The sequence below is a fragment of the Molothrus aeneus genome, chromosome 3 (genome assembly GCF_037042795.1).
Source record: "Molothrus aeneus isolate 106 chromosome 3, BPBGC_Maene_1.0, whole genome shotgun sequence".
In the NCBI taxonomy this organism is placed as follows: domain Eukaryota; kingdom Metazoa; phylum Chordata; class Aves; order Passeriformes; family Icteridae; genus Molothrus; species Molothrus aeneus.
In genome coordinates this window covers 40,941,994-40,957,627 of record NC_089648.1, presented here as the reverse complement: position 1 = coordinate 40,957,627, position 15,634 = coordinate 40,941,994, and the positions used below count along the sequence as shown (strand labels likewise).

General features: G+C 38.9%; 1 protein-coding gene across 1 annotated transcript in view; it reads right to left on the bottom strand.

The window, feature by feature from the left end:
* Positions 1–4,121: 4,121 nt before the first annotated feature.
* The window catches only part of NUP133 (nucleoporin 133), a 29,878-nt gene continuing 18,365 nt past the window's right edge, over positions 4,122–15,634 (bottom strand). The window contains exons 20-26 of the mRNA XM_066546753.1: positions 13,996–14,154; positions 12,468–12,603; positions 10,546–10,664; positions 8,990–9,070; positions 7,889–7,953; positions 5,478–5,566; positions 4,122–4,482 (exon numbers count right to left, since the gene is read on the bottom strand). Of these exons, the coding sequence (XP_066402850.1) occupies positions 4,346–4,482; positions 5,478–5,566; positions 7,889–7,953; positions 8,990–9,070; positions 10,546–10,664; positions 12,468–12,603; positions 13,996–14,154 (786 nt within the window). The 3' untranslated portion in view covers positions 4,122–4,345. The remainder of the gene's footprint in view (positions 4,483–5,477; positions 5,567–7,888; positions 7,954–8,989; positions 9,071–10,545; positions 10,665–12,467; positions 12,604–13,995; positions 14,155–15,634) is intronic.

The window sequence follows — 15,634 nt, the reverse complement described above, 5'->3', positions numbered from 1 at the left end:
GGTCTCGGCTGTGTCTGCGGGGGCACAGGGCAGCGGGGCTGAGCCTCACGGCCGCTCGGCAGCCGCGGGCGGTGGCGGCGGGGCCGGGGCTTACCTGGGCTGGCTGCGGGCTCCGCGCGTCGGGCAGAGAGAGAGGCTCCCGCTTCTCGCCGGGTCACTCGTGGCCGCCGCGGCCGCCGCCGAGCCTTTTATCACGGCGGGCGGCGGCAGCGACCGGCCCCCAGGAATGCGGCCCCGGCCGTCCCCATATTTGGTGTCGGGCCCGGCGCGGCCCCGGCCCGGCGGTGCCCAAAGAAGGCGCTCCTGGCCCCGGCCCAGGTGAGCCGGGCCCGGCCGTATAAGGCGCGTCTGCCGAGCCCCCCCCGCCACCGCCCGCGGCCGGGGCCGAAATAATCCCCCGGCAGCACCGGCCCCGTTAAGGGCAAAGCAGGTGGGGGCGGCCGGGAGCGCCGCGGGGCTCAGCGGGGCAGGAGGCGAGCGGGCATCGGCTCCGCGGCCACCACGTGCCCAGGCTTGGGGCTGCGAAGGGAAACGCGTCCCTCCCGAGTCTTTCCCATAGCTGTAGGTGAGCCCAGGGGGAGAAAGGGAACTGGGAGAGAAGTGAAGTGACGAGGTGGATCCCTGGTTTGCAGGGCACACGGTGGCAGCCCATGCAACACCCACACCTTTACCCATGAAGTTAAAGCCGTGCATCGTTTCCTTGCTGTGATTTAAAAATGGAAAACAAATGCACGGGATAACATCTGTCAGACAAATGCCTGAAGAGAAGCCCGGTAAAGGATTAATCCTGGTCTGATCCCAGAAGCCTGACGTAGTGGTGAATGCTGGGGCCATTACGAGTGCCCATTGCTGGCCTCTGCGCTCAGCCAGGCAACACAGGAGCCCTTCAGCCATCCCTGTGGCTCACCCTTTCCAAAAGGAGTGTGGTCTCACAGGCAAGTCATCCCTGACGAGCTGAAGGTACTATGCAAGTGAAAAGGAACAGTTCATCTCCTTCAGCTATGGGTATTTAGGCAGGGATTCCATCTGGGACACTTGGAAGATTTTACAGATATTTGGTTTCCAATGGAGAGAAGAGGCAGTAATGCAAGCAGATTTGCAGCCCTGACACCATGTTGATGGAAATCAACCTTCATGATCCTCTCAGAAGACACGGTCAAGTGTAAATCCTTTGAAAATTTAGGGAGTCAGGCAAGAAGGAAGAGGAATAGTAGGCCAGAAGCACTGTTCTGTGAGGAGTCGCCTGTGAGCGAAGGTATTTCTGCAGGTGATTTCCTCCACTGCAAGGCAGAGTAGACAGCTCAACAGAGAAGCAGACAACTTTTCTTCTCCTCTGTTTAACTTGTGCATCCTCCAGGTTGGCAGCATTCTTCTTTACCTCTGGCAGCCTTTTAATTCCTTCTGCTATAGATTTTGAATTCCTGTCAAGTTGTTATTAAAACGTGCTCTTCTCTCACCCTGTTCCTCAACTTGTATTATTCTTCAGTTCTGTCATCAACAACTAGCAGTACAAAAATCGGAAGCCTGAGAGCACTTAAAGGCATCACAACCAGCAAATCTATTTACAGAACTGTAGTGCTTCATTGTGGTTTCCAAAATACGTCTGGTTGTGTTGAATCAGAAATCGAGTAACAGAAACTCGAACGCCGCTGAAAGATAAACATCCTTAATCCTGCAATGAAACATGATGCAAGCATAAACCCACTCTATCCCTTCTGGTCCCTTTTATTTTCTCTCTACCCCAATCTAGTGTACAGCAAAGTATCCAAATGGCAATGTTAAATTCTCCCACTTCTAAGTAAAATATCATTTTCTGCAGGTAGATCTGATGTTTATCTGGATTCATGAAATGAATGTGGTTTTTGTCTCAAGCTGGAGTTAGTTTCCAGTACAGGGCACAAAGAACTCACTATCCACCATGCATAGCTTCTGAAACTGATCACAAATGACAACTGAAAAACTTTCCTGCTGCTCTGGCAACAACAAAGGATGCAAATTTTTACCTCCCATACCTTGCGTGCTCTCTGTTACTGAGAAAATAACTATTTAAGAAACAACGTATATCCTCATTCAAGAGGATCTATCCATCCCCCTCCGGCAGTTTTAACCCTCATCTTTTTGTCACAAGTTTGTTTTTGTTACACTTAGAAACAAGCTAGAGCTGTGGTATTGCCACCTTCCATATGCAGTGGTAAATGAAGGCATCCTCCTGGAGCAGTAATCTGAGACAGGAGTTCTGCACCAGCACAGTTTATTACATAATGAAGCAGAGGACAGAGAGGAGGAATAACCCTGAGTCCCAGACTCTTCAAACTTTCCAACAGAATAGAGAACCAGTTCAACATTACTAGTACAAGAACATTAAACATCTATTTAGACATGGAAGTTATTTTAATGAGGCTTTGTTTAAGTAAACTCATTGTAAGTAGCCTTCTGTTTTGGCAATAGTCAGATGGAAAGCTGCTGTATAAACGCCAAGTGCCTCCCAACCCAGCAGTAGAGTAAAACAGTTGAAAACCCTACACAGCTCATCCTTCCCCAAAAACCTGGATAATACTTTTACACCAGCCATGATAAACATGATCCAGCAGGGAACCCAGGCACTTTGAAACAATGGATAAGGGTGATCAGAACCGCTTGTGCCTGGAGCAAGCTTTCCAGGGCTTGCCCTGCCAGTCCTGACAGATCACAGAGAACTGGCCAACAGTTTAGGAAGATGAGATATCCCCAGAGTGATATATGGTGGACAGTCAAAGAGATTGCTCTTCAAGCAAAATTCAGGAGTCTAGGAAAAGTTAAGGCAGAACATATTTTGGCAGGGCAAGCAATCGCTTCTTCCATTAGTCCCTTTCTCCCAAAACCCTGCTAAGTTTATCGATGTGAAACCGCCCTCAAAGTGACATTCAGGCGAACACGTGGAATTCCTCCAAGGCTTTCAACGAGCGACGCCTTTGGAGCCGGAGCTGGGAGTTACACTCACACTTCCCAGCCATGCAACGCTGCCGAAGAGCAAAGTTCGCTGCTCAGAACAATCTTAGAAGATGACTGCTAGTGCATTTCTTTCCCATATTAGTTTGAACCTCTCTACATAAATCTATTCTTCCAAACATGTTCAGACTCTCAGCCCAGCTTACTGTATTAGTACAGGGAGGAGGGAAAGCCACGGAAGGGGAGCTGTGCTTTTAAAACTAGAAACTGGATTCTCTTCAACCAATTTAACTTCTGACCTTCTCAGCTGTTAGATCAAGTTGTTGCAGCAGGCATGGAGCCAGACAAGTGAAACATAAGGGCGTGCAAGTTGCTCTGCAGTCAGTTTCTGGCTCTTGAGCTACATGCAAAAGAAAGGTGCAACACATCAGACTGCAGTAACTTTTATTGAAAGACTAAGTCTTGCTGTCAATGAGAATAATTGAGAAATTGTTTATTTTTAAAATTATTCCCATGTCAGAGATAACTAACTGGGGCACTGGGGTTAAAAAGGAAAAAAGGAAATCAGTAGTGCTTACCAATAGAGACCAAGGCATGGGAGTAAGGAAGATCATGCTGTACTCCCACATTTTCATAAATGCTTTCGAGGTTTCTTCTGAGCCTAGGCACAAGCAGTTGCTGTGAATGACTGCATGGTGAGCTGCTAATCCCATTTTACATGTATGCTAGAAATAGCTTAAAGGGAAGTTAAATGGATACAATACTAAAATATTTGGAAAAAGTTTAATTTAACAGATATGAACTGAAAGAATGGAGTCTTTGCTGGACCAGATGCTTTGAATGAGAGCTGCACTTTATTCCTTTCTGTCACAGACAAGCTGAGTGATCAGTGACAAGCCAGATATCCTTTTTGTGCAAATAACAAAAATGCAAAACTGAAATTACCTAGTTTCTACTAGGCAAGAAGTGCTGTAAAGAGTGGAGTTATTGGATAGAATAACCTGTTGCTTCTTAAGTAATGTATGCAGTCACCCAGCATCAATGTGTTCAGTATTTTTTCTGAACTGAAATCACAGCCCCAGCAGCGACAACACAAGTTTCCCACCCTCTGCAGTAGGTCTCCCATTTTCACCCTGTATGTATCCTTGGGTCTCAGACAGAACACATTCTAATCAAGATACAGAACAAACCAGTAAGTTTATGAAAGGCACAGAAAATGAAAACTTTATTTTTATGTCACCTGAAAACACAACTCTGTGTCCCTTGACTAAAGCATCAATGTCTATACATTTAAGATAAGTATATTACTCATACAGACTTTATCACAAAGCTTTAGCAAAAAACCAAACAGAATATAAAAAAGTAAACGTGAATTCAAGAGTTCTTTAGAAAAAATATTTTAAAATCCCAGTGAGACTCATGCTTGTCCCTGAACATAAAGTTCATAGTTTGCTTTTAACACAAATTCGAAGTAAGAGTTGTATTTCAAGTTGCCGAGTTCATTTGCTTGAAGCAAGTCCTTCACCTCTGGTAAATACTCACTTAACTGAACTCCTACAAAACAAAACCATTCATTACATCTCTGATTAAAGTACTTTGCATTAGCAGTTAATATCATTTTTAAGTAAACACCTGCCTGCATTACAGCTAAATTACTCTTTTGGAATTGGGAAGCTCTGACTCTATTATACACGTCAAGAAATACAATAAAGCTTAAGTAGCCTATAAAACAGAGTTAATTTTTTTTTATCTAGAGTTCAGTAATTCAATGATTAAACCATAAATCCAAGTCTTTACATAGCACTTCATCAAAATAAAAATAAATAAAAAATAAAAGAAAGGCAAGAGAAAAGAAAGCTCAGTCATACAACAGTTCCAGCGTAGGGTGTGCAAGTCTTAAAAATGTAAGGGAATTGACAGGATTGAACACACAAAACTGGAACTTTTCTGAAGTGCTTAAGTTTTGTGCTTTTCACATGAAGCCTTATGTGTTCTGCAAAAAGTTTCTATGCAGTAATATTTGAAACAGGCTTTGACTCCCAGTTGTTTCCCTTCTCTCCCTCCCTCCTTCAGCTGTAAATTCCATGGCCATAACCTCCTATAGTCAGCTTTAAGTGGAGAATGGGAGGTGTATTTTTTTTTTGTTTTGGCTTTTGGAGAGAAAAAACAAAAGCAAAAAAAATTGGCTAAAATAGATTAAGTCCTACTGAGTAACAGTCAATTAGTTACTATCCTGTATCTTACAGAAGAGACATATTTACCCCCAAAAGACCTCCTTTACTGTACAGTAAGCAACTGCTAAAAATGTGTTCAGTGCTCTACTGAGCAAATAACTTTAAGATACTAAGATTACAACCAAGAAATGTGCTCATCTCTTATCTCCCTGAACAGTTTACAGAGATAGAATTAGCTCCAAATGATTTTAACTGCCTAATGGAATGAATTTTTTTATTACTCTGAGAATTTAATAATGCTACTTTTTACATATTGATCTTAAGCAGCTTTTGAAACAACAATTTCATTCAATTATATTTATAAGTACACTTTACCTTCTTTCAACAGCTTTTGTAGTATTTTCACAAATATACTATCTTTAGATGCTTCAATTGGATCATCTCTACCATCTGAACAAGACCATCTGCAAGTCAAAGAATAATTTTGGGAAAGAATTACACAGACAAAATAATAGGAACACTAACAAGAAAAGAAAACCCCAAACCACAGGAAAATTAGATAAATTATCAAAGGTGATTAATACATGTCCATTTGGAAGCATTACGTGCTTGGCTATAGCTCAAAGCAAGGTTTTTTTCTACCTTGTGTTAATTAGTCATTATTCCAGTAAAACTGGAACAAAACTGCTCTACTAGAATGTAGTCTAGTTAGGAGAAGAACAGAAATGTTTCCTATTTTTAAACCATTAAAAATCCCAACCAAACGACATTATTTCTTTGATAATATAAAAGTATTATCCATTGAGATAAGAACTACCTATTGTGAGCAATTATATTTTACAACTGAGGTGATGAAAGTGTAGATTTATTCTTTTGGTAGAATAAAACAAAAGAAGCAATTCTCTAACGTGAAAAAAATCAAAACAAAACAAATATCAAACACTGAGAAAAGAAATGGGGGAAAAATTGCAAGATCTAAGTTGCAGGCCTGTGAACAACACACACAATCACAAAACAAAAAGTTTATCTACTCTGTGATTAAACGTAAAGACTCATGAATACCAGTCTCATTTGTGATAAAAAAAAATCCCAAAAAGATTTTTCTAAGAGGAAGATTGTTTTAAATGACAATTTTTCATCCTTGCAGAGCTTTATATGCTCCAGTTTAAATTCAACACCAACCTAACTTGTTTTGCTGTGATTCTAACCTTTCAGTTGTTAAAATTTCCTGTTCCATGTGCTAAGCTGTCAGACAAAACTGGTTCTCATATCACTCCCTAAACTACCACAGGCCTGTGGGACGTGCTTGTAACAGATCTGAACCTGGATCCAGCAGCTATTATTGACAAATCCTCTGTACTTCATTGGTTTTACCCTGGATGTCTCTTCAGCTCCTAAATGTCTAGGATTACATCTTTAATTCCACTGGGAAGAATGTGAGGAAAGGAGGGAGGGAAGGGGGATTTTCTCCCCTTGGGCACAGAGGAGGACAGTGAGGACACAAGCAGAGCATCAGGAGCTGACTCAGTAAGGCTTTCCATCCTACCCAAGAACCTTCTCACCATCTGTAGCCCTCAAGTTAGAAACCACAGGCCATCCTCAAAAGTAGGAACTGTTACATCTCTAATGTTTACTTTTGCACAGAGATGAAGTTAACACCACGTCTCTGTAAGCCTTTGTGAGCCTTGCTGGACTGGAAATTCAGCTGAGACATCAAGTTTTCTGCCCACTATTCAGTGTAGAGTCTGCATCTCAAATTGCCTCAGCTTAGCTGCCAGAGTGGCCAAAATCTTGTCACCATTGTACATACTTGAGGTTAAAACACCTCATTCAAAACCCCGTGCTTGTCCAGGGTAGATCGATCATAAACCAATAACTGGATTGGTGCCATGCAGGAGCTCTGAATTTTTCTGTCTTTAAAATTACAGGAATGGAAAACACTTGGAATAGTGTGAACCTCTCTCTGCTTATGATTTGTGTTATATTTGGACATAACTTAGCCATCCAATTAGGAATTATTTCCTAGACACCACTGCCATTTGGAATGTGTCCTATCCATAAGTGTGAATCCAAATGCTGCTTATTTCCATTTTAATCACAAATGGCACAGTGCATTTGGAATGTATTCTCTCCTCATCTTTTCTTCCTTAGCTTCCTCTTGGAACATAGGTGGGAGTTAGGAAAGTCAGAAGACTTCTGAGAGTTGGAAAGGAAAGGGAGGAAATGCCATCTGTGTTATTTAACCTGGGAAAGAACAGTACCACTGTTTGATGAGAAGACCCCTGTGACCAACAGGATTCTGCCTGTATTTGGTTTTAAACATCCACAAGAGTGGCTTTTCTAAGCACTGATTAGGCTTTGATCTCTTACAACCAAAAATGCAGTTTTAACTCAAAAAGGTCATGAAATTGCCAGTGTGGTTCAATGGCAAAACCCAAGTGAAATAAAAGCTTGCAGGAGTGACCTCTGCCTGTGTTATCTTATTAAAAAGCTTCTACTTGAGAAGCTTCATAGGAAAAGAAAAAGGTTAAAAAAATTCAGCACTGGTCGCTTCTTTTACTTCAGGAAAGGGTTCAAAAACAAAAGCTGCATGGGCTCATTTCTACATCAGGTGATTTTTTTTACTGTGGTTACACTTTATAAATAAGAATACATGTTCTGATCAGACACATTACACTTTACTAACCTCATCCTGTGAAATTAAGTATTTTTTGTGAATTAGAGAATAGAACACTAAGATATAATTCTGGAAAAGTTGTGTCTCAGGAACTTATATTTATACTTACCCATCCCTTTGGAGAGCCTTACAGAGAATTTTAAGTTTAAGATCATTTACATCCACTTCTTCTTCCTTCAATTCATATAGGAGAAAAGACAGGCATATTAAAATTCTAGGGTTTTTTACAAAGAAATAATCACGCTATCATGCAGATTGCACCAATGAATTAGATTCTTCAATCACCAAATGCAATTTTTAACATATGCTGTTTTAACAGATGATCTGATTGGACTTTTGAAACACCAAACACTGTTTGTTTCCATTTGAAATCTTGGATTCAGACTTTCTACAGCATCACTTGACTGCTGACAACCAACTAACACAGCTTGTAAAAGGCACAAAAATATCAATTTGTAAAACATTGTATTCTAGGCAAATTTAATTTTACCACATGCTAAAAGATGAGTGGAGTCAAAGCTCTTTTTTTGGTATGGCCAAGCTAACTAACATGCACTAGTATCCACATTAGGATATATGTTATATAAAAACATTAGTAAATGTTTTCAAATATATACATTTGATTTGAAAAGGGCAGTTTCTTCGTTGCACAGAAACCACCACCTCTGATTTGTGCTGAATGGTTCTACACAAGTTGTTAGGAATTTTAGTATCTGTGGGAAAAAAATTGAAATTGCGTGGGTTTAGAGTAACATTTATTTTATTGAGAAGGAAAAAAAATACAGTTGGAAAAAAGCAGATGGCAAATCTGTGGTTCAAAGCGATTTACATGCTAGAAAGTGGTGACTATCCCACATTACCTCATGACAATCAGTGAAACTGTCAAGAGGGAAGACACAAGAACTAAACTATGAAAACAAGTTGATCTTTGTCCTGTTTGGAGATAGCCTGTAGGGAAGCAAGGCTCTAAAAAGAAACTATAGACTATAAATGGGAAGTGAAGATGAAGAGTGCAATTTTTCTTAAATTATCTAAACTACACTTGGCATATGTCTCCAGTGACTTAAAAACAAACTGAAAAAAGACATCAGGGGTTGCTTTAATTACCATACACTAAGCTAATATGTTAATTAACTACAGATGCACCACCCTAGCTTAAATAATAATAAAAAAGTCTCTAGGTTAGAAATCCTTTGAGAAGTTTTCCTACCTCATCAATATATTCCAGCAGATCAAGTGCTTTCTTGAAGTCATATTCATTGGCTCTTCTGTTCTCATCACATATGAACAACTATGAAATCAGAGATTAACATGGAGAATTATTTTTAGCCTACAAACTAATGTAACTGGTATCAGGGACAACCCACTGTGGGAAGACCACCACATATTTTCTACTTACATGACCTCATGAAAATATGTCTTGATTCAACCGCTAGTATTTTTATAGTAAGGAATATACTTAAGGTTTTAGGGCAGCATTCCACCTACGTGACAATGGCCTGTGGACAAATGATACTGGATACAAGGCTGCTGGGTTTCAAATTTAAGTGCCATTTAAGGCTGTAACATTCCTGGACTACTGTAGGCAGAGCTCAGCTCCACAAATAAGCTCTCCGAATTATTTCGGTAATTAAGCTCAAAGCAGAACTTCAGCACATGTGCTGCCTTTCACCCCTTAAAAACAACAAGCTCCCCTCAGTATTTCATATCACCCAACTATAAATTAGTGCTTCAAAGAAAAATTAACATTAAGACTCTTTTAATTTACACTTTCTGAGTTTCATTTTTGCATTGCAAGTAGCAAGTATTAACACTAGTTTGACAATAAGAGAGAATTCAGAAGGAAAACTGTTGTGGTGCCAGCACTTGCCAAGTCCTGACTGACACTTCCTACCCTTCCCTAATCCCACAGATAGCCTCACTTAAATACACAGGTAAGGACTTCACAATCTGCTATTAGCACAGTTCTAAGAAAATGACCAGAATGTAAACAAGCAGCTTGTTTACATGCTAGCTTTTGATTTTCCACAGGATTACAGAAAAATACAGAAATATTGACAGCCAGATATAAGTGGCTTCTTCTACAATGTATTGCTGTTATTCATGGACTATTTTCTGTGTGCATCACTGGATGGTAAAAAAATGTGGCAAACAAGGCAGAATCAGTAAGGCTACCGGCTCCTGGCTGATCCCAGAAAGGAGTGTGAAAAAGGAATCAGCACTATTACTCATCCCGATACTGGAACAGTTCTAATTTTTGTTTCATGATAGGTTGGATTTTTGTAAAAGAAAGCAAAAGTAGAAAGACTTCTGGTGCCTCTTTGCAACAGATGACCAAAAGCCTCTTCCTGCTTCTAGTACTTCCCTTTTCTATCTTGCAGCATCCTTCTCCACTAAGGTAGAATTGTTTGTTCATTCTGCCCTACCAAGTTCTGCTCTATCAAGAATGTAAAGGAAGGTAAAAACTGTCTCACATCCAAAAACTGGTTTAGACCAGTAAATCAATTTCTGGGACTGATGTCATTTGCTTTTTCTTGCAGCAACACTCCAAAGCACACATTCAACAGAAAAAACTAGGACCAAACCCATCATTTTGATGTTTGCTGGTAGAAACTAAGTGAAGTCAAACTAATTCATACATCAGATCTTTAGGTGCTTAGCAAGTTATATAAGGGATAAAGCCAGCTGTGACCTTCTCATTTATTTCATCACAAAGGGGCAGAAAGCATACTGGAAGTTGTAATGAAGACAACATGGGACACTTACATCAATGAGCTGAGATGCAGACAGCACTGGCATATCGTTGAGGTTCAACTGCTTCTCTGCCAGGAGTTGTTCGGGAAGCGTCTCCTGATGTAACAAAAAGCGCTCCTGCTCTGATATTTCTTGTAGTCATTTAAGGAAATGAATGTTTCATGTTACTAAAATGTAATAATAAATTTTGTGGCACAACAGCAACTGTCAAGCCACAATATTATTCAAGCCTACAAGTGTTTGTTCTGAAGCATTCCCTTTGGACTCTCATCCACGTTCTCAAAGCACAGAAATACTTCCACTTCAATACAGCCTTCCCAGGGAACCAGTTCTTACTTTCCACTCATGTTCCCAGTGTAATGAAAATGCCTAACTCTAATTTTGCCCCAAAACTTCAAAATTAATACAGAAGATTGGATGGAAGCTGTTGCACTGCACAGGAAAATGAGCTGGTTGCAACTTGAAGGAGCTGTGCCATGGACAAGTCCCATCTCATGAACTGTTCAATTTTTGGCTGTTTTATATTTGACAGTATGTGCTGCTTTAGGATGAAAAACTTGCTAGTCTAAGACGTCCAAAATGGAATAATATCGACCACACTGTATGAACCCTCTCCTTCCCACTAACTTTCACTGCATGTTAGAATAGGGAAAATAATTCTGTGGAGCATTTTATCTGTTTAGAGGAATAAGCAAAATGTGGCAGAAATAGTCTTTCTTTATCAACAGGAAAGTGATACATGAAGAGTTTAAGTTTTAATAACTACATCATGTGCCATACAGAAATGTGTAGCAGAATGCAGTCCAGAACAAATTTTGAGAGTGCTCCAGTCCACTGCAATAAAGCTTTGATTATGTCATTTGTCATTTTTAAACTTTCCTATTTAAAGGTGAGATTCTTCACATCAGCATAGGCATTTTCACGGTGATAAAAACCAGATTTAAACTTCAAGATTTCATGCAATGCTATACAACTTAAAAGGCAGATAATACATTATTATTATTATTATTATTATTATGAGCTAAAAATAATTTAAAAAGCCTACTTAGTTAACCTAATTATTACCAGGCTTTTTTTACAGGATTTAAGAACTATTCATTACATAGATGGATAAATACGCAGATAAACAGAAGTAAGCTTGAGCATCAACCCTGAGTCATATTCCAAAGCTTCCCCCTGGTGGTCAAAATCCTTCAACCAGTAGTGCAAAATTACTTTTTCTCAAACTCACAGCACATGTGCTGCACAAACAGTATTTTCCAAAGGGGTAGGAATGGCAGAGCAGTGGAACCATTGCATTTGGTAATGAAGCAGAATAGATATTTGTACTTCTCTCATTCACATAATTTCAGATACAGTACAGCAAAGCACTGTCATGGTAACCTTCCTACATAGAGAGCAAAACCCTGAGAAAGCACTTGATCACAACTGTATATATTTGCAACTGCATTAGTGCACTACGGCCCAGTTACGGGATTTCCTTGTACAGCCGAACAGCCTCAGACTTGAGAAGAATTCAACAGTGAAAGCCATTCTATAAATGGGCTCTAAGAAATTAACTATTTTTTACCTTGCATCTGAAATATAAAATGCAGATTCATTAAAATACATTCAGTATAAATGGCTGACAACTTTCAGCCACTTCTCAAAGTACAGGTGCAGCTTGTTATTTTTGCCAATATTATACATGTTAGTAGAAAAAGTGTAAAGGTACAGATTTGCCATGCTCCTAACTCACAGATGAAAGTGAACACTGAGGTTAGTGCCTCATGCTCTCTTCCTTGTGCTTTCTAAAATGAGCAAAATCATCAGCCCATTTATCCTTACCTAGGTCAGCGCCCTCAACATAAAAAAGTCAACAATCTCCAAAATTAATGGGATTCTAATTCAGTAATTTAGTCTTTCCTTCACTTTGCCCTGCTTTTATTTCTTACCTTCTATTTTCTCTTGTAGTATGTCTTCCGAGAAGTCTGATGCCAGTGCAGCTAATTTGCTCAAGCCAAGAAGTGTTTTCTTCTTTGCAAAATATCGTGTCTCCATATTTGCTAAAGTCTGCAATGTTCTGTGAGCCTAAAATTAATTAAGATGTTAGAAATCAGTTTTGTAAATTAGGATCAGAAGAAAAAGAAAAGAAAGAAATTAATTTGAACAGAAATTTCACAGCTATTTATTGTTTGTAATACTATAACCCTTAGTTTCAAAAGTTGTACAATTTGCACAGTGAAACTCTGCATTACACTCTTCAATAAGATGCTCTCTCTTTCAACAAAACATTTAAAAAATCTTTCCATTGCGAATAAAAAAAACCTACCACATTCTCAAAGGATCAATTGCAACTTCACACCTTGTATCTTTAGGATCTAATTCAAGTCTTTGCAATAAAAGCCAAGCAAATATGCTTTGACAGAGCGCTATTTCATGCAGATTGTTTTACCTGTTAATTTGAGAATTTGAAAACCAGAATTGTGTATAACTTCTGCAGTAACCAAATACAGAGGCAAGAATTCATTTATCAGACAAAGGAACAGTTTCTGAGCACTTACTCAGAAATAAACTACCTACACAGAATTAAATGTATATTTTAGAATCCTTACCCCCTCTTCAAAGTGCTTTGCCATGACATAGAAAACTTCAATTGACACAAATGGAATATTACAATATTTCTCAGAGTGGTTTTTATTTGTTTTGGTTGGGGTTGGTGGGTGGGACTTTTTTGTTTGTTTAAGAGGGATACAGCATTATGAACCTAGAATTTGCAGTAGGATGAATGGTTTTCATGCTTAACAAAACATGCATGTGGATTGAAAGAAGCCATTTTTGATTTGAAATACTTTTAACTGTTAAATGAAATGCATTTTTAAGTCTAGCAGAATGATGGAAAGACTGACCAGCAAGAAGAGGTGATGTAAATTGAAAGCCCAGAAGGCAACAAATTATCATGTTTAAAAACAATGTCACATTAATCTATCCACATGCACATTTGCTCTTCAAAATACTTTAAGTATATATAAGTGATTAAAGTTACCAATAGCTTTTTTACTTTCATGATACCTCCAAATTCCTTAGCTTTAAGACGCTAGTCTTGAAAGAGAAGTTTCAGTTTCTCCCTGGCTGGATAATATTATAATGCTATTGATCTTCACTATAAATCCTCAATTCCATCAAAGTTGTGATCATGTAGCCAAACCAAACTTCCTCAGTAAAAAGTACTAGCCACCAGCCAGGGATGAAAAGCAGCCCTAATTTCCATTACATAGTGCAGTGGCTTACATGAGATACCAGATGGTGCCTGAAGGGAAGCTTTTGGCACTCCAAAAGTACCAAATTAATTATCTGCAATCTTTCCCCTAAATCACCTGGACAAGCTTCCTTTTGATGGGGAAGAGTCATAACTCAGTAAATTACCTACCTGACCAGTTCAACATGTGGTATTTTCATTTGGCTGTATTTAAGAAACCCCACCTTTTGCAAATCCTGGCTATTGATGTCATGTAACCAGCTCAGATGTTCATGTGCTTGCAAGAAACTGGCCAGCTGTCCGTGCTGAGCAATAGGCTGGGATAACAGCTTTCCTCGCTTTCCTTTTTCCAGATACCAGCGGAACAGGAAATCTGAGAAGTTCTGAACACAAGAGAAATATGAACAAATTTTAGAAGTTACATTTCAGTATCTGGCTTGCCTTCTAAGTGCTTTATAAAATACAATTGGTAAGAAAATAGTAAGAACCTGCTTGATAAAGCCAGACACGCAGACACAGGACAGAAATTACTACAGTGTTGATAAGAATCCCCCTAAGAGTCCTGATAGAAGGTGTTTAAAGCATTCATGAGCTCTCTGCAACAGATGCTGCTAAACACAGAATCCTTCAATTAAAGTGATGGAAGTGCCAAAAGTAAATTCTTCATGTTAATACATAAGAACAGGAATCACATCAATCACAATTCTTCTTGTCTCATTTCAGACCTTTTTCTTTGTCCCCTTCAAGACTCCATGAGTACTATTTCCTTTCATAAACAAGTTTACTTCAGCTGTCACTGTTTTTGAAACATTCCCTCCTACCTAAAAGTTAACCTGCAACCTTCCTTCTCTCAGGCATTGTTTAAAAAAACCTCTCTTTTTTTTAAAAGAAAAACCATCCCATTTTATCCTCAAAAACTTGAATATGAAATAACTAATCAGGTTTTCTGTTCAAGATTTAATTTAGTCTTTTCAGGACAATATTAGAGTAATGCTAAATTTTAATTGCATTAACAATTTAAAATTCAAGTCTGAAGAGGCCATCAGTCTGATAGTTCATCCATTAGATTTATCTATTCATCTCTACATTTGCAACGGTAACTTCTTTTCTGCAAGTTTTACATTTCCCCTTTAAAATAAAGCATATGAAGAGGAGAGAAAAAAGGTAATTTATCCCCTTTACCAGTCAGGCTGAGTATCTTAAGATGCACTATTTAAAAAGTTTGCTGTAATTTCTCTCTATTACTGATACTTCGGGTTTTTGTTATTTAAACAACCTTTATGTACTCTCTTTACTAGGAAACATGTAGATTGCAGGATTTCTCTTTCCCCAATAGTTGTGGAAAGCTAAACAAATTCATCTCACTAATTCTCAAATTAACACCTTTTTGTTCCAGTCCCACACATTTCAAGCAACCTCTACCACCTTTTCCTTAAGCTTTCTAATATTTCAGAACACTTAATTTTTACACTAGGTTTTAACAGACAGTGGAAAAACCATCCAACAAATATGTAGCAGGACAATGCAAAAAAACCCAAAGCAACAGCTCTTCCTTCCTACTCTTCCTAACTACTTTTATATTAACATTAATTACTTTTCTATTTATACATTTAACAATTTCAACTCTTTTGGAAATTATCCTCCATTTTATGTTATGTTAGTTTAATAAAACAACAGTGTAATGACAACAGCGACTGAGTGAAGAAATCACAAAATGCTAAGAGTGAGAAAACATGTCTGGGGCACAAAAAAGTCCCATGAAAAGGTACTGCCCATACAGGCAGTACCTTTATTTCTGCTGGCTAGCTTTGCCTTCCCAATGTAAAATACTCCATTGAATATTTTACAGTAAATATTGACTTC